The sequence below is a fragment of the Oncorhynchus tshawytscha genome, linkage group LG08 (assembly GCF_018296145.1).
Source record: "Oncorhynchus tshawytscha isolate Ot180627B linkage group LG08, Otsh_v2.0, whole genome shotgun sequence".
NCBI classification, from domain to species: Eukaryota; Metazoa; Chordata; class Actinopteri; order Salmoniformes; family Salmonidae; genus Oncorhynchus; species Oncorhynchus tshawytscha.
The window spans coordinates 19,133,274-19,151,414 of record NC_056436.1 but is presented as its reverse complement, the minus strand read 5'-3'; the positions used below and the strand labels follow the sequence as shown (position 1 = coordinate 19,151,414).

The 18,141-nt window shown below is 46.3% G+C and overlaps 1 protein-coding gene across 3 annotated transcripts; it reads left to right on the top strand.

Moving 5' to 3' along the window:
• The first annotated feature begins 1,727 nt into the window (after window positions 1-1,727).
• On the top strand, window positions 1,728-16,662 carry LOC112256833 (sec1 family domain-containing protein 1). Of its 3 annotated transcripts, XM_024430366.2 has the most exons (24): window positions 1,729-2,111; window positions 2,826-2,985; window positions 3,345-3,435; window positions 3,657-3,779; window positions 4,012-4,099; window positions 4,256-4,345; window positions 4,761-4,816; window positions 5,268-5,353; window positions 5,756-5,855; window positions 6,584-6,723; window positions 9,286-9,376; window positions 9,498-9,577; window positions 9,688-9,769; window positions 10,002-10,098; window positions 10,542-10,612; window positions 11,863-11,942; window positions 12,058-12,120; window positions 12,309-12,384; window positions 15,020-15,073; window positions 15,557-15,609; window positions 15,712-15,745; window positions 15,964-16,029; window positions 16,133-16,201; window positions 16,435-16,662. In XM_024430366.2, the coding sequence occupies exons 1-24, from the start codon at window positions 2,081-2,083 to the stop codon at window positions 16,456-16,458; spliced, it is 1,905 nt and encodes a 634-aa protein (XP_024286134.1). In that variant the 5' UTR covers window positions 1,729-2,080; the 3' UTR covers window positions 16,459-16,662. The 3 variants fall into 3 exon arrangements, with proteins under 3 accessions (XP_024286135.1, XP_024286136.1, XP_024286134.1); XM_024430367.2 differs by lacking the exons at window positions 15,712-15,745; window positions 15,964-16,029; window positions 16,133-16,201; window positions 16,435-16,662 and having other exon boundaries at window positions 1,728-2,111; window positions 15,436-15,576; XM_024430368.2 differs by lacking the exons at window positions 15,712-15,745; window positions 15,964-16,029; window positions 16,133-16,201; window positions 16,435-16,662 and having other exon boundaries at window positions 1,728-2,111; window positions 15,456-15,573.
• The last annotated feature ends 1,479 nt before the right edge of the window (window positions 16,663-18,141 follow it).

Genomic DNA, 18,141 nt, shown 5'->3' with positions numbered 1-18,141 from the left:
AAGTCTACAACCCACTCAAGTGGCTCAGGTAGTGCAGCTCATCCAGGATGGGACATCAATGCGAGCTGTGGCAAGAGGGTTTGCTGTGTCTGTTAGCGTAGTGTCCAGAGCATGGAGGCGCTACCAGGAGACAGGCCAGTACATCAGGAGACATGGAGGGTCCGTAGGAGGGCAACAACCCAGCAGCAGGACTGCTACCTCCGCCTTTGTGCAAGGAGGAGCACTGCCAGAGCCCTGCAAAATGACCTTCAGCAGTCCACAAATGTGCATGTGTCTGCTCAAATGGTCAGAAACAGACTCCATGAGGGTGGTATGAGGGCCCGACGTCCACAGGTGGGGGTTGTGCTTACAGCCCAACACCGTGCAGGACGTTTGGCATTCGCCAGAGAACACCAAGATTGGCAAATTCACCACTGCGCCCTGTGCTCTTCACAGATGAAAGCAGGTTCACACTGAGCACATGTGACAGACGTGACAGAGTCTGGAGACGCCGTGGAGAACGTTCTGCTGCCTGCAACATCCTCCAGCATGACCGGTTTGGCGGTGGGTCAGTCATGGTGTGGGGTGGCATTTCTTTGCGGGGCCGCACAGCCCTCCATGTGCTCGCCAGAGATGGCCTGACTGCCATTAGGTACCGAGATGAGATCCTCAGACCCCTTGTGAGACCATATGCTGGTGCGGTTGGCCCTGGGTTCCTCCTAATGCAAGACAATGCTAGACCTCATGTGGCTGGAGTGTGTCAGCAGTTCCCGCAAGAGGAAGGCATTGGATGCTATGGACTGGCCCGCCCGTTCCCCAGACCTGAATCCAATTGAGCACATCTGGGACATCATGTCTCGCTCCATCCACCAACCCGAGTTACCGAGTTGGAATTCCGAGTTGGTGGCCGTCCAAATCGATTTTTCCCAGTCGGAGCTCGTTTTTTTCCGAGTTCACGTTGCACCACAGACTGTCCAGGAGTTGGCAGATGCTTTAGTCCAGGTCTGGGAGGAGATCCCTCAGGAGACCATCCGCCACCTCATCAGGAGCATGCCCAGGTGTTGTGGGGAGTTCATACAGGCACGTGGAGGCCACACACACTACTGAGCCTCATTTTGACTTGTTTTAAGGACATTACATCAAAGTTGGATCAGCCTGTAGTGTGGGTTTCCACTTTAATTTTGAGTGTGACTCCAAATCCAGACCTCCATGGGTTGATAAATTTGATTTCCATTGATAATTTTGTTGTCAGCACATTCAACTATGTAAAGAAAAAAGTATTTAATAAGAATATTTCATTCATTCAGATCTAGGATGTGTTATTTTAGTGTTCCCTTTATTTTTTTGAGCAGTGTATAAATGCAACATGTAAAGTGCTGGTCCCATGTTTCATGAGCTGAAATAAAAGATCCCAGAAATGTTCCATATGCACAAAAAGCTTATTTCTCAATTACATTTTGTGCACAAATGTGTTTAAAAACCTTTTATTGAGTTGAGGAGGATTTCTGTCTGTAATAAATCAATTTTGTGGGGAAAAACGAATCTGATTGGCTGGGCCTGGCTCCCCCGAAGTGGGTGGGCCTATGCCCTATCAGGCCCACCCATGGCTGCGCCCCTAACCAGTCATGTGAAATTCATAGATTGGGGCCTAACTAATTCATTTCAATTGACTGATTTCCTTATATGAACTGTAACTCAGCAAATTCTTTGAAATTGTTGCAAGCTAGAGCTCCGACTTTCCGAACTGAAGATCACTGACGTCATGATTTGCGCTCGTATTTGACCGAGTTCCCAGTTGTCTTCTGCCGCGTTCAAAACAACTGGGTACTCGGAAAAATACTAGGTCAAGGCCCGAGTTACCGAGTTGGAATTCCGAGTTGGTGGCCGTCCAAATCGATTTTTCCCAGTCGTAGCTCGTTTTTTTCCGAGTTCACATTTATGTTGAACGCACGGAAATCGGAGATTTTCGAGTTCTCTGTCGTTTTGAACGCGACATTGAAAGCACCACGTGAGATCGCGGTAATCAGTGATATAGCAGACATCAAACGAGACTTGCTTGGCTGGTCATCCTATGCTCTGTGTGATTGCATAAACAGAAAAGATGGCCGCCTCCGTTCGTGAAAAGCAGGCAGGTCTGTCAATGGTTTAGTTTATTCATTCTTAATCAGCATAGGCTGTCGAATAAAATCGACTATTTTATCTGACCCTAGCTATCTACATGTTGGGGGAAAAAACGATCTGCCACGACGACCAACCAGTTCACGAGAAAAGCAATGCTAAGCTAACTTACTAGCTGGCTAATTAACTTTACAATAGTATTATAAAACAGCAAGAAGTCGGATGGCTAGCCTAAACGTACCTCTACTCTTGAATTCACTAGACACTGATGTGGCTGTCATGTCAAGAAACATGAATGCAACGCAGTGATTGTCTTGTCGCCTTACACACTGAAATACAACTAGACAGACTGCTATGTTCCCCCTCATTTCCCCTCATTAAAATGTGGATTGGTATCTAGTTAACTATTTCACTCATCTAACGATTTCATAATTTCACTCAACATTGAGTGGCAGAAATGGTATAGCAAAGTCCCAGTTACCCCAGACCTGTGCAATGTTTAGTGGGGCAAAAGTGGTGGCTGGGGCGGCAGGTGGTCTAGTGGTTAAAGCGTTGGGCTAGTGACTGAAAGGTTGCAAGATCGAATCCCCTAGCTGACAAGGTACAAATCTGTCGTTCTGCCCCTGGTCAAGGCAGTTAACCCACTGTTCCTAGGACGTCACTGACTTGCCTAGTTAAATAAAAGTAAAATAAAATAAACTGTCCCATGGGTTCTTCCATGTCCCCAGCTGCCTTGAAGCGCATGCTGAATTTCAATGCTCCTCCTTTGAAAAACACTGCTGCTGAGCCAGTATGGAAGGTGCTGATCTACGACAGGTGTGGCCAGGACATCATCTCCCCTCTACTGGCAGTCAAGGAGCTACGGGACATGGGGATCACGTTGCACTTGTGAGTAGGCCTAACTCGCAATTTGACATCACTGTTAATAATCTATTAGTCTCCTTCACAAAAGGTACATTTAGAAAGAGCTAAAATCATGATATGCAGGACAAATAATTTATTAGGGGGAAAAACAGCTTGAACCTTTTTGTGTAACAACAACAACAGGTGAGTCTTTTGGTAATGAAGGAGCTGTGTAGTATATTTCAAAGGACAACAACAGTTTTGAGAAAAGGAATTTGTGTCAATACTGAATTGAGCAATTGCAAATAAGTCCACACACACACAGCATTGACTTGGTGTCAATCAATAGAGGATAGATACAGTCATCTAGAAAGCTCTTCAATGTATTTTATCTTTCTCTATAGGTTGCTTCATTCAGACAGAGATCCCATCCCCGATGTGCCAGCCATCTATTTTGTGATGCCGACAGAGGAGAACATTGACCGGATATGCCAAGTAAACATCCCTCACTCAGAACTTCAACATGATACCGTCAGATATGTTTAAACGCTGGATAGGCCAGACGATAAGGATAAATGTCTTTGGCCACCAAGTCTATGAATTTGGTGGCTTTGCCCAGATAAAATGATTTGTTGTCCAAACGTAAAATCCCAGACATGTAACATCCTACTAGTCAGTATATTGTTCCATTCCGTTGTTTTGTCTCTCTTTCTCAGGACCTTCGTAGCCAGCTGTATGAGTCTTACTATTTTAACTTCATCTCAGCCATATCCAGAAGTAAACTAGAGGATATTGCCAGTGCAGCTCTCTCGGCCAACGCTATCACACAGGTTACCAAGGTGAGTCTACAACACACTAGTTTACCACTCTGCCAGTCTGCATCTCAAATGGTACCCTATTCCCTATATGCTGCACTACTTTGTGCCTGTAGGGCTCTGGTGAAAAGCAGTGTACTATAAAGGGGGATAGTGTGCAATTTGGGACTCAGGCCCAGTCATTTTCTATAAATCACATCACATCACAGGGTATTTGACAGCCTTTAAGAGTAAGGTCTTTTTTTTGCTTTTGTAGGTGTTCGATCAGTATTTGAACTTCATCACACTTGAAGATGATATGTTCATCCTCGGCAATCAAAATAAAGAGTTAATCTCCTACCATGGTAAATTCATTGGATTCAGAAACGGGGCAAGATTTGATATTGTCAAAATGAAACTAAAGATAACTGTTTTTATTCACATATTACCTTCAGATCGTCTTCTTGATTAGCTGGTATGATTGTATTTGACATCCTGTTTTCCTATTCCCTTTTGATTAGCAATTAACAAGCCGGACATCATGGACACAGAGATGGAGGCCATCATGGATACGATAGTAGACAGTCTCTTCTGCTTTTTTGTCACTCTGGGTGGGTCCTTCAACACAACGTTATCAATGTCACAATACTATTGAGACTCCTGAGAGAACATTGCTTTGGTATTTCAAAATATACTGTGAGATGCATTTACTCAGGTGGCTATACCATTTCTACCTGCTAGATGGCAGCATTACTACCATTTATTACTCACAAGAATCGAAGCAGTACCAAGATAATAGTTATTCTGAGCGAGGAAAGCTGTTTGAAAGTAAAGGGTTTTGTCTGAAAGTGTGACCATATAGATGACACTTTGACAAAACAAACCCACCTTGCAGTCTGTTAAAAGATTCTCAGTTTTATCCTAATGGGGTTCAGCCACCACTAGACTCCAGCACATATAGAGAAGCTCTGCTAAACTCTTCAATGCTCTCTATTGGCAGCTAACAGATGTGTTTTGTTTTCTTAGGTACTGTCCCCATAATCCGCTGTCCAAGAGGGAACGCTGCGGAGATGGTCGCGGTGGTGAGCATCATCCTCCCTCATTTAAAACCATCTGAAGTTTCCTCACCTCAGCCGCTGTCAGGGGCGCAGTCTGTCTGAAAACTCTTTATATTACGTCTTGGCAGTGCAGAGAGGCCTGGGAGAGTAGTACCCATTCCCCGTAGGCACAGTGAAAGGGGAAATTAGTCATTTGAGGACCACCCCAAATCCAACCACCCCCAGAATCTCAGCATTTGCAGGTGGAATGTTGATGCATTCTGTGGAAGCTGATCCTCCAGGGGCCTTAATGGATGGGTAGAGTGATTCTCCTCTAGTCACACAACACTGCTCTTTGTTCCATGTAGTGCTGTGTTGTGGTGGTGGTCTTAATGCAGGACTGTGTGCTTAGTCTTTATTTGGTTCAGAAGATATAAGGCCTCTTGCCTCGCTAGTTAAGAGACTAAAACATCTTAACCCAGTTTCTCTATTTCAGAAACTTGACAAGAAGCTTCGGGAGAACCTGCGAGACGCCAGAAACAGCCTGTTCACTGGGGACAACATGGGGGCCAGCCAGTTCAGGTGGTTCAGAGTGCTGTAGACTAGTAAACTGGGTATGAACCATAAAGAGAGCAGACTAGATGTAGACATTCATCCCATTGTGTACTTTACCATGGAAAGCCTACTCCATTCCATATGACAAATGCATACAATGGCTTCCCACACACACTGTTTCACCATGTCTTTGTTTAACTCTGAGGTGTAAATGTGCTCTACTGCTGTTCTCCTCTCCAGACCCACTGAACAGTTAGCTAGGCCTTCATTAAGTGGTGGATGAAGACAAAACAGTCATGCCTCCTCTGTGAAAATCTAAGCTGGATCCATTTCAAGTCTTCTTTTGTGGTAGAGCATAGAGAGCCTAGTCAGTGGGGAACTCTGGGTACATATGTCATCCTCCGTTTCATCTCTGTCTGTCTCTCTCAGCTTCCAGAGACCCTTATTTGTACTTGCTGACCGCAACCTGGATCTTGCCACCCCCCTCCACCACACATGGACCTACCAGGCCCTCATCCACGACGTGCTGGTAAGACTGACAGGATACAGGGAGAGAGAAAGAGAGGAGCAGATCTGTTTGTCGTTCTCCCACCACAGTGTTATGATGGACTTAACAGACACATCATACACTTTGACAAATCTAAGGGCTTACTAATGAGAAACCTCCTCTCTACAGTCTGGACTCATTCCTGGTGAATTGTGTTGGGTGTATGGTATTTTACACTGAGTCTGAACTGGTCTGCTCAGTAGTGTGAATAGGGTATATACAGTACACCAAGGTGTGTGTGGTTTTTCAAGGTAGCAAACAGATTTAACTTGGAATGTTATTTCTGAGATACTGTAATTACTTTGTGTGTAAGATAAAGAGGAGGGTAAATGGTATGTGCTCAGTGCAATGACATGTGTCAGAGGTCATAAATATTAGTGAGGAACCATTTTCCACCATCCGTGCCTTAAAATGATTTGTGGTGTAGAGTGGACCAACCAGTCTCCTATCCAACCATTGGTTTTCAGCCTTGCAGGTCCTTTGTTTTAGCCTCGATATATGTATGACAACGGTTGTTATTTTGAAGGTAGGCTATGATGATGTTAGTAGATATCAATGTTTATTCCCAGAGGTATCTATGGATCAGTATGTTTTCTAATGTTTTGAGTCGAATTATGACCAGGCATCACATCCAATAGGATCTCTGCCAGCCAACAAACACAGAGTAACTAGTGTCTGTACCGGTGTCTGTTTATTTGTGTGTGTACCAGGACTTCCACCTGAACAGGGTTAGCATGGATGAGTCTGTGGGGTCAGAATCCTCTCCTGCCGGAGCCAGACCCAAGAAGAAGAACAAGAAGAGTTATGACCTCACATCAGCCGACATGTTCTGGCAGAAACACAAGGGCAGGTTTGTATTTGCTTTGCAACATTTTTCCAGCAAAATTAAGGCAGTTACACATTTTTGAAAACATTACAATGCATTCACAACAGATTTCACAACATTAAGTGTGTGCCCTCCGGCCCCTTCTCTACTACCACATATCTACAACACAAAATCCACGTGTTCGTGTGTGTATGTTATTGTGTGTTTGTATGCATGTCTGTGCCTATGTTTGTGTTGCTTCACAGTCCCCGCTGTTCCATAAGGTGTGTTATCAGTTCATTTTTTTTTTCTAGATTTTTACTGCTTGTATGAGTTTCTTGATGGTGGAATAGAGTTCCGTTTAGTTATGGCTCTATGTAGTACTGTGCACCTACCCATAGTCTGTCCTGGACTTGGGGACTGTGAAGAGACCTCTGGTCTTGTGGGGTATGCATGGGTGTCCGAGCTGTGTGCCAGTAGTTCAAACCGACAGCTCAGTGCATTCAACATGTCAATACCTCTCACAAATACAAGTAGGGATCTCCTCCACTTTGAGCCAGGAGAGATTGACATATTAATATTAGCTCTCTGCACGTCCAAGGGCCAGCCGTCCTGCCCTGTTCTGAGCCAATTGCAATTTTCCCAAGTCAATCTTTGTGGCACCTTTACCACACGACTAAACAGAAGTCCAGGTGCGACAAAACTAGGGCCTGTAGGACCTTCCTTGTTGAAAGTGCTGTTAAGAATGCAGAGTAGCTACTGTTGTCAATATGTTTTGACCATGACAGTTTACAATCCAGGGTTACTCCAAGCAGTTTAGTGTCCTCAAATTGCTCAATTTCCACATTCATTATATGATTTAGTTTGTCCCAAATACAATGCTTTTTGAAATATTTAAGACTAATTTATTCCTTGCCACCCATTCTGGAACTGACTGCAGCTCTTTGTTAAGTGTTGCAGTCATTACAGTTGCTGATGTGTATAGTGTTGAGTCATCCACATAGATAGACACACTGGCTTTACTCTTTACGCATGTTGTTAGTAAAGATGGAAAAAAGTAAGGTGCCTAGACAGCTGCCCTGGGGAATTCCTGATTCTACCTGGATTATGTTTGAGAGGCTTCTATTAGAAAACACCCTCTGTGTTCTGTTAGACAGGTAACTCTTTATCCACAATATAGCAGGGGGTGTAAAGCCATACAAGTTTTTCCAGCAACAGACTATGATTGATAATGTCAAAAGCTGCACTGAAGTCTAACTAAACAGCCCCCACAACCTTTGTATCATCAATTTCTCTCAGCCAGTCATCAGTCATTTGTGTAAGTGCTGTGCTTGTTAAATGTCTTTCTATAAAAGCATGCTGAAAGTTTGTCAATTTATATTGTATCTGGTCAAACACTATTTTTTCCAAAAGTTTACTAAGGGTTGGTAAAAGGCTGATTGGTTGGCTATTTGAGCCAGTAAAGGGGGCTTGACTATGCTTAGGTAAGGGAATAACTTTTGCTTCCTTCCAGGCCTGAGGGCTCACACTTTCTAGTAGGTTTAAATTGAAGGTATGGCGAATAGGAGTGGCAATATCATCTGCTATTATCCTCAGTCATTTTTCGTCCAAGTTGTCAGACCCAGGTGGCTTGTCATTGTTGATAGACAATTTTTCTTCCACACTTACTTTACGGAATTCAAAATTACAGTGCTTGTCTTTCATAATTTCGTCAGATATACTTGGATGTGTCGTGTCAGCGTTTGTTGCTGGCATGTCATGCCTAAGTTTGTTAATCTTGCGAATGAAAAAATCTTTAAAGTAGTTGGCAATATCAGTGGGTTTAGTGATGAATAAGCCATCTGATTCAATGAATGGTGGAGCGGAGTTTGCCTTTTTGCCCAAAATTTAATTTAAGATGCTCCAATGCTTTTTAGTATCATTCTTTGTTTCATAGAGTAGTTTGTTTTATTCAGTTTAGTCACATGATTTCTCAATTTACAGTACGTTTGCCAATTACTTGTACAGCCAGACTTATTTTGCCTAATCCTTCTCAACCATACAATTTTTCAATTCCTCATCAATCTATGGGGATTTAAGTTGTTATTACAGTCATTTTCTTAATGTGTGCATGCTTATTAGTAACTGGGATAAGCAATTTCATGAATGTGTCAAGTGCAGCGTCTGGTTGCTCATCATTACACACCATGGACCAACAAATATTCTTTACATCAACAACATAGTAATCACTACAAAACTTGTTGTATGACCTCTTATACACTATATTAGGCCCAGCTTTCTAGATATGGCTACAATATTGTGATCACTACATCCGATGGATTTAGATACTTCTTTCAAACAAATTTCTGCAGATTTAGTAAAGATGTGATCAATACATGTTGATTATTTCAATCTTGTGCTGTTTAACTACCCTGGTAGGTTGATTGATAACCTGAACCAGCTTTCAGGCACTAGTTTCAGTTTGAAGCTTTCTTAGGAACTCGTGATCAATTACTGATTTAGAAGGTAGTCTGCAGGGGATGCTTTATAACTCGGTAGAAACAATCTATTTGGAGCATTGCCATAGTGAAGTTATTCTTGCCTGAGAGGTCATTTTGACTCTTCCAGCCCGTTCCCAGAGGTGGCTGAGTCTGTACAGGAGGAGTTAGACACATACCGAGCCCAAGAGGACGAGGTGAAACGCCTCAAGAGCATCATGGTAAGCGTGGCACACAGGTGGTTTTATAGAGCTGTTCAACGAAGTAGTCTCACTGAAAACATTAAGACGACACTCACACTTGCATATTCCCCACTAAAATAACTTTAATTTTCTTCTCCAGGGTTTGGAGGGTGAAGATGAGGGACCCATTAGTAGTATTAGTATGTCAGACAACACCGCAAAACTTACCTCAGCTGTCAGGTAAGCATCAATGTAGAATATACAGGATTTATCATTATTATTATTTATTCATAACGGCACCATTATTGACAGTTCTCTCAGACCGTACCAAACTGTGTTTCCTCTAACAGCTCTCTGCCAGAACTTCTGGAGAAGAAGAGGCTGATTGACCTCCACACTAATGTAGCCACTGCCGTTCTGGATCACATTAAGGTCAGTGTTTAGCACTGTCTTGGCCAGACAGGGTGTTCTCTGTGTCTAGAGAGAGAGGGTTCTCTTCATGTCCACAGTGAACAGCGTCCCATTAACACTATTGTACACATATGGAAGACTGTTGTGCTGTGCATTCGCAGTTCTACCATCTCATATAAAGTTACTACATCTGTCAAAGGGCTGCCTAAAAATCCTCTTGAACTAATCTACACCTTATGGGATGTATCCACAGAGCCGTAAACTAGATGTGTACTTTGAGTACGAGGAGAAGCTGATGAGCAAATCCACCCTGGAGGAGTCTTTACTGGACATAATCAGTGACCCTGACGGTAGATGTGCCACTGTGCTTATCTTACCCTGACGGTAGATGTGCCACTGTGCTTATCTTACCCTGACGGTAGATGTGCCTCTGTGCTTATCTTACCCTGACGGTAGATGTGCCTCTGTGCTTATCTTACCCTGACGGTAGATGTGCCTCTGTGCTTATCTTACCCTGACGGTAGATGTGCCTCTGTGCTTATCTTACCCTGACGGTAGATGTGCCTCTGTGCTTATCTTACCCTGACGGTAGATGTGCCACTGTGCTTATCTTACCCTGACGGTAGATGTGCCACTGTGCTTATCTTACCCTGACGGTAGATGTGCCACTGTGCTTATCTTGGCCAGAAATGACATGCATCATGCATATGTGTGCTACTTTGTCAAGGGTTGGAAGTACCTGAGATGCCTGTTTTGAAGGTTTGGCAAACAACAGTTTTTCTCTTTGTAACAGCGGGAACACCGGAGGACAAGATGAGACTCTTTCTGATTTTCTACATCACAGCCCTGCAGCCCACTTCAGAGGTGAGGCCTGGGCCCCTCCTATCCCTTACCCTAACGGTCTAAGCCTAAACTCTGTCCCTATCAAAAACATACTAGACTCCCATCATATGTTCTGTCCCCATGAAATGCATGCCAAACTAGACTCTATCACAGGTCAGGGGAGGACCCACAGGATGCAGGCCCCTCTGTTCGGGAACTCTATGCTGATCCACTGCAGTCATATCAGTATCATGTCCAATGGACCAAAACAACACACTAGCAACCTGAATGGAGACACTTTGTGGTTTCACTGTAGAAATCTTAACAAAAACACAATATACACTTTGAAAAACCTTGGGCTTGGCTTGGATTTAATTATGTAGAACACCATTAAGCAAAACACCAATTCCCAACATTTTCATTTTTCATATGCTTTTCTTCTGACAACATTCAAAATCTTTATTGTTGGATATGACGCATGTAGAGGCAGATTCTAGGAACATTGAAACCCTTTGAAGCTGCGACCAAACATCATCACTCCAGAAATCCAATAATGCTATAGCCTGTTCTGTTCTGGGCATCTCAAGGCCCTCTGTATAGGAGACCTTCCGGCTCTCCACAATGACTGGGGGTTCTACGTCTTGTATGTTCTCTTCAGTGAGATTAGGGCTGATCTAGGATCAGTTGCTCACCCCTGTCCATATAACCTTATTCATTATCACCTAAAAGACACAACTGATCCCAGAACAGCACTTCAACTCTGAGGCGCTTTGTTAATATGGGCCCAGGTTTCTGGCTGCGGCTGCAGGCTGGTATCAGTGTTAGGATCAGGCTGTCCTGGGGCATCATGTTGATCAACGGTCTCCCTAACAGCCCTTCTCCTCTGAGACACCATGCTGTTCCCTGGCCTGACAGCTGAAGTCAAGCAGGAAATCGTTTTCTACCACTAATATCTGTGGTATTTCTCCTTTCGTCTCTGTCCCCATGAACCTGAACCCTCCCTGGGTAGATTATCACCATGGGATTACCCTCTCCGGTTCATCCGTCTACTCCTGCTCTTAAGGTTATTTGTTTTCCCTGGCAGATGTGGTGTAACATCGTACATTAAACAGTCTCTGCCGTCATTCCATACTATAAAGATGATGCCACCACACACATCACACTTGGCCTCACACTCTGTTTATGAACAATGGGTGTCGATCCCTTCGGGGTACTTGACCTTGAATCCCTGCTCGATCACTTGTATGTTTTACCTTGTCGAAAACAGGCATTCTTTATGTTCTGTGATGTAGATTGATCTGGACCAATACAAGAAGGCTCTGCTAGACACAGGCTGTGACCTGTCCCCTGTCAACTACATCAAGCAGTGGAAGTAAGTTGGTCCATAAAATTGTTTCATACATACAGAACAAAACAGTTAGACATAACAGTTAACCACATTTTGTTTTAGACAACAAGGTACTTATATATTGTCTCTTTTTTTTCAGGGCTTTCACTAAGATTGCTGCCACACCATCTAACTATGGGAACAGCGGTGTAAAACCTATGGGGTAAGAGAGAGAGTGTGTCCCTTTCCATAGACCACAGTTTTAATCATTATTTAACCAGATAAGTTATTGAGAACACATTTTTCTTTTACAATAACAACATAATCCATGCTAGTTCCATATTCCTAACCCCCGTGTTGACACTCTCCTAACCCCCGTGTTGACACGGTCTTCCTGTCTCTGTCTCACAGCCTCTTCTCTAGGGTGATGAACTCTGGCTCCCAGTTTGTCATGGAGGGGGTGAAGCACCTGGTGCTCAAACAGCATGTAAGTAGCTCTACACAGAGAGAGAGAGACACACACACAAACACAGAGGGAGAAATACACACACAAACACAGAGGGAGAAATACACACACACACACACACAAAGGGAGAAATACACACACACACACAAAGGGAGAAACACACACACACAAAGGGAGAAACACACGTACACACACACAAAGGGAGAAATATACACACACACACAAAGGGAGAAATATACACACACACACAAAGGGAGAAATACACACACACACACACACACACACACACACACACACACACACACACACAGAAACACACAGGATGAGTAGGAAGATACCGAATGTCTCCTAATCTTACCCCTGCTGAAGCTGGCTGGCTGAGAGGCTGGCTGGCTGGCTGAGAGGCTGGCTGGCTGGCTGAGAGGCTGGCTGGCTGAGAGGCTGGCTGGCTGGCTGAGAGGCTGGCTGAGAGGCTGGCTGGCTGGCTGAGAGGCTGGCTGGCTGGCTGAGAGGCTGGCTGGCTGGCTGAGAGGCTGGCTGGCTGGCTGAGAGGCTGGCTGGCTGGCTGAGAGGCTGGCTGGCTGGCTGGCTGAGAGGCTGGCTGGCTGAGAGGCTGGCTGGCTGAGAGGCTGGCTGGCTGAGAGGCTGGCTGGCTGAGAGGCTGGCTGGCTGGCTGAGAGGCTGGCTGGCTGAGAGCCTGGCTGGCTGGCTGAGAGGCTGGCTGAGAGACTGGCTGGCTGACTGGCTGGCTGGCTGAGAGACTGGCTGGCTGACTGGCTGGCTGGCTGAGAGACTGGCTGGCTGGCTGGCTGGCTGAGAGGCTGGCTGGCTGAGAGACTGGCTGGCTGGCTGAGAGACTGGCTGGCTGGCTGAGAGACTGGCTGGCTGGCTGGCTGGCTGAGAGACTGGCTGGCTGGCTGGCTGAGAGACTGGCTGGCTGGCTGGCTGGCTGGCTGAGAGACTGGCTGGCTGGCTGAGAGACTGGCTGGCTGGCTGGCTGACTGGCTGGCTGAGAGACTGGCTGGCTGACTGGCTGGCTGAGAGACTGGCTGGCTGACTGGCTGGCTGAGAGACTGGCTGGCTGACTGGCTGGCTGAGAGACTGGCTGGCTGGCTGGCTGGCTGGCTGGCTGGCTGGCTGAGAGACTGGCTGGCTGGCTGGCTGGCTGAGAGACTGGCTGGCTGGCTGGCTGAGAGGCTGGCTGAGAGGCTGGCTGGCTGGCTGGCTGAGAGGCTGGCTGAGAGACTGGCTGGCTGACTGGCTGGCTGAGAGACTGGCTGGCTGACTGGCTGGCTGAGAGACTGGCTGGCTGACTGGCTGGCTGAGAGACTGGCTGGCTGGCTGGCTGGCTGGCTGGCTGGCTCGCTGAGAGACTGGCTGGCTGGCTGGCTGGCTGAGAGACTGGCTGGCTGGCTGGCTGGCTGGCTGAGAGACTGGCTGGCTGGCTGGCTGAGAGGCTGGCTGAGAGGCTGGCTGAGAGACTGGCTGGCTGAGAGGCTGGCTGAGAGGCTAGCTGAGAGGCTGGCTGAGAGGCTAGCTGAGAGGCTGGCTGAGAGGCTGGCTGGCTGAGAGGCTGGCTGGCTGGCTGAGAGGCTGGCTGGCTGGCTGAGAGCCTGGCTGGCTGAGAGCCTGGCTGGCTGAGAGGCTGGCTGGCTGGCTGGCTGAGAGGCTGGCTGGCTGGCTGGCTGAGAGGCTGGCTGGCTGGCTGGCTGAGAGGCTGGCTTGCTGGCTGGCTGAGAGGCTGGCTGGCTGGCTGGCTGGCTGAGAGACTGGCTGGCTGGCTGGCTGAGAGACTGGCTGGCTGGCTGAGAGACTGGCTGGCTGGCTGGCTGAGAGGCTGGCTGGCTGGCTGGCTGAGAGACTGGCTTGCTGGCTGGCTGAGAGACTGGCTGGCTGGCTGAGAGTGGCTGGCTGGCTGAGAGACTGGCTGGCTGGCCGAGAGGCTGGCTGGCTGGCCGAGAGACTGGCTGGCTGGCCGAGAGGCTGGCTGGCTGGCCGAGAGGCTGGCTGGCTGGCCGAGAGGCTGGCTGGCTGGCCGAGAGACTGGCTGGCTGGCCGAGAGCTGGCTGGCTGGCCGAGAGGCTGGCTGGCTGGCCGAGAGGCTGGCTGGCTGGCCGAGAGGCTGGCTGGCTGGCCGAGAGGCTGGCTGGCTGGCCGAGAGGCTGGCTGGCTGGCCGAGAGGCTGGCTGGCTGGCCGAGAGGCTGGCTGGCTGAGAGGCTGGCTGGCTGAGAGGCTGGCTGGCTGAGAGGCTGGCTGGCTGGCTGAGAGACTGGCTGGCTGGCTGGCTTGCTGAGAGGCTGGCTGGCTGGCTGGCTGAGAGGCTGGCTGGCTGGCTGAGAGACTGGCTGGCTGAGAGACTGGCTGGCTGAGAGGCTGGCTGACTGAGAATGATGGCCGGCTGGCCGAGGGAGAGGCTGGCTGACTGAGAATGATGGCCGGCTGGCCGAGGGAGAGGCTGGCAGAGGAGCGCTCTCATTATGATACTGTCTGTATGTGTGTGTTTTCAAAGTGTCCAGATGTCAATTGGTTTTGATGGGAAGGTTTTTCCTGGAGACATGTATGATAATTATCTCACTTAGCTGCTATGTTAGTCAGTCTGTAATGAATGATATCATCCGGTGAGCAGAACAGAGTTTGAACGAGTTTCTCTTTCAGAACCTGCCTGTCACACGTATCCTGGACAACCTGATGGAGATGAAGTCCAACCCGGTGAGTCTCCTCCTCTTTTATTCCCCCCTCTCCTTCTCTCTTCCCTCCTCCTCTGTTCCCTCTTTCTTGTGGACATTCCTCTATGTATTTGTGTTGCACCGTCACATTCAGGAGGGAAGCATGCTCATAATACAGTAGCAAAAAGATGGACAACCTGATTGGAGGCTCATGTATGCAGTCTGAGACCTCTCCAATCATGCCTCTATTCTGTTCAGATCACTTCTGACTGGATATGTGGAGAAACTATTCATCACTATTTGTAAAGAATTACTTTTTTAGATACTTAAGCTACTTTGCAAAATGAAAGGAGGGTGGGAGAGAGGGGTATTGTTTGATCTGAATGAGTTAAATGTGTCTCACAGGATCCATCCTGCTTGTACAGGAGCTGTGGTTACTAAGAGGAATTGGGTGACCTCTAAGCAATGGAAGGAATTGAGGGTTTCTAGAATTGAGTTTGGTGTGCTGATGATATATGATCTGCAGGAGACAGATGACTACAGATACTTTGATCCCAAGATGCTGCGTGGCAGTGAGAGGTAAGACTCCATAAAGAAGTCCAAAGATAGCAGTTACTTAGCTAAGGCCTATACATTTTCTGTGTTTGCAAGATGTTTCTAACACTCCTGCCTTCCAACCAGCTCCATCCCAAGGAACAAGAACCCGTTTCAAGAGGTGAGTCCTGCCATGGTCAGCAGAAAGAGACACACAAATAGAACCTCTACGTCCAGTAACTGCTGTGGCCCTGAGTACCCTGGACGGTCCTGGCCCTTAGCCTGGCCTGACAGTGTGAAGGGTAGAGCACTAATCTCATCTGTGTGTCCTGACCTGAATCTAGCAGCCTGATGTAGCATTACGGTCTCAAAATGAGACTTTCTCTCCTTCTATTTTAGGCTATCGTCTTCATGGTGGGAGGAGGGAACTACGTAGAATATCAAAACCTGGTGGACTACACAAAGGTAGCTTCTTATTACTCTAAAGCGGTTTGTTTTTCAAGAACCTCTTCAGATATCCAGTTGAGTTTTTATTGAACCATGTGTATTTTGTGGTACCCCTTTTTAGGCAAAGCCAGGGAAGAGGGTGCTGTACGGATGCAGTGAGCTCTTCAATGCAGGACAGTTCATCAAGCAGGTAGGAGGACCAACAGCCTTTTAAAAAATTCTATAATAATAATATTGCTAATTATGTATAATTGATCATTATCATTTGATAATATCATGATATTTATCAACAGTAATCATTAACAAGCCCAAAACATAATATGAAATTATGACACACATTGTGGGTTTGTGTTAAATAACCTACTCTGCTTAATTGATCTAAGATTTCTTGTTTTGACTATTTCTCCATGCTTATCTCCACAGCTGTCCTCACTCGGCCAAAAGTAAAAACAAGAAAATATATGAACATTTTATTTTCTTCAATTCTATTTCTCCTAAATACTCAAGACCTCCCGAATCATACTGTAGAATCTTACCTCTAGGTTCTCTCTCTGATATTCCATGTATTTTATCATGTGTACTGTACTTACATTGTTTGTTTACCTAATTATCTTTACACTCTCAACAAATAAAGATTAACAGTCTTACTCAGCACTGCTGTTATGTCTAGTGTTTGTACCAGGGTTTTCCAACTTGTCCTTCACTGCTGTGATGTCTAGTGTTTGTCCCAGGGTTTTCCAACTTGTCCTTCACTGCTGTGATGTCTAGTGTTTGTCCCAGGGTTTTCCAACTTGTCCTTCACTGCTGTGATGTCTAGTGTTTGTACCAGGGTTTTCCAACTTGTCCTTCACTGCTGTGATGTCTAGTGTTTGTACCAGGGTTTTCCAACTTGTCCTTCACTGCTGTGATGTCTAGTGTTTGTACCAGGGTTTTCCAACTTGTCCTTTGTTTCATCTTATTCTAGATCAGAACAGGGTGTTTTAGCAGAGACTTCAGGATTATTATTTTAAAAGTCCCTGTTAGTCGGTTTCTGTTCCCCTTGGGCCATTTTGGAGCTGAACTCATCAACCAAGCAGGATCAAGGGATTAGGCTAATAATGTATGAAAGACACAGCCATGCCTGTTCTCTCAGCCTCAGTCTATTGCTGTACACCTGCCTGCTGCTGGCTGGCTGGCCACATAGACATAGTGATCCTGTGGAGAGACAAGAGAACGCGACCATCCACCTGAGCGGTCTCTGGGACACCACTCACTTCACCTGTCTTTAATCAGAACAACACTGGGCTCTTCAGACGTGTGTGTGTGTGTGTGGTTGAAATGAGACCGTTGTGAAAGTTTGGATCTTAGCCTAGTAGCACTCAGATGACAAGGGTGCTGATGGAGAACACCATTATATCCCTTCCTAATGTAACTGTCTACAGTGTGTCAGCCAAGGAGGAGACTGCCATTGTTGATACTAGGTAATTATTCTAATGTTTACCTTGTCAAACTGCTATAGAGCTACACTGTTGATAATATAGAAAATACAACTTTCACAAAATAAATACATGGTGAATCTTGAGTGTACTTGTATTCTGATAGCATTGCGAGTTGTCTTCATAGATATGGTTTAATTGGGATGTATTTTATTTACATTTCCAGGGTGGCTCTCCTGGCTAGGTAATAGAGTGGTGATTTGTTATTGAAGTGTCTCTCTTTGAGGGAAAACACAGGGCCACTGACACGGCCCGCTACCAAAGCCTATGGCCTCCTCTGTGGCCAACATGAGTTAAACATGTTAACCCTCGCAATGCTGCCGTCCAAGACTATCCCTAGCCACGTCCTCAGAGCATGCGCAGACCAGCTGGCTGGTGTGTTTATGGACATATTCAATCTCTCCCTATCCAAGTCTGCTGTACCCACTTGTTTCATGTTGTCCACCATTGTTCCTGTACCCAAGAAAGTGAAGGTAACTGAACTAATTGACTTGCCCTGTAGCACTTCTGTCATCATGAAGTGCTTTTGAGAGACGCCGCAATTGCAATCACACTGCCCTATCCCATCTGGACAAGAGGAATACCTATGTAAGAATGCTGTTCATTGTCTATAGCTCAGCATTCAACACCATAGTACCCTCCAAACTCGTCATTA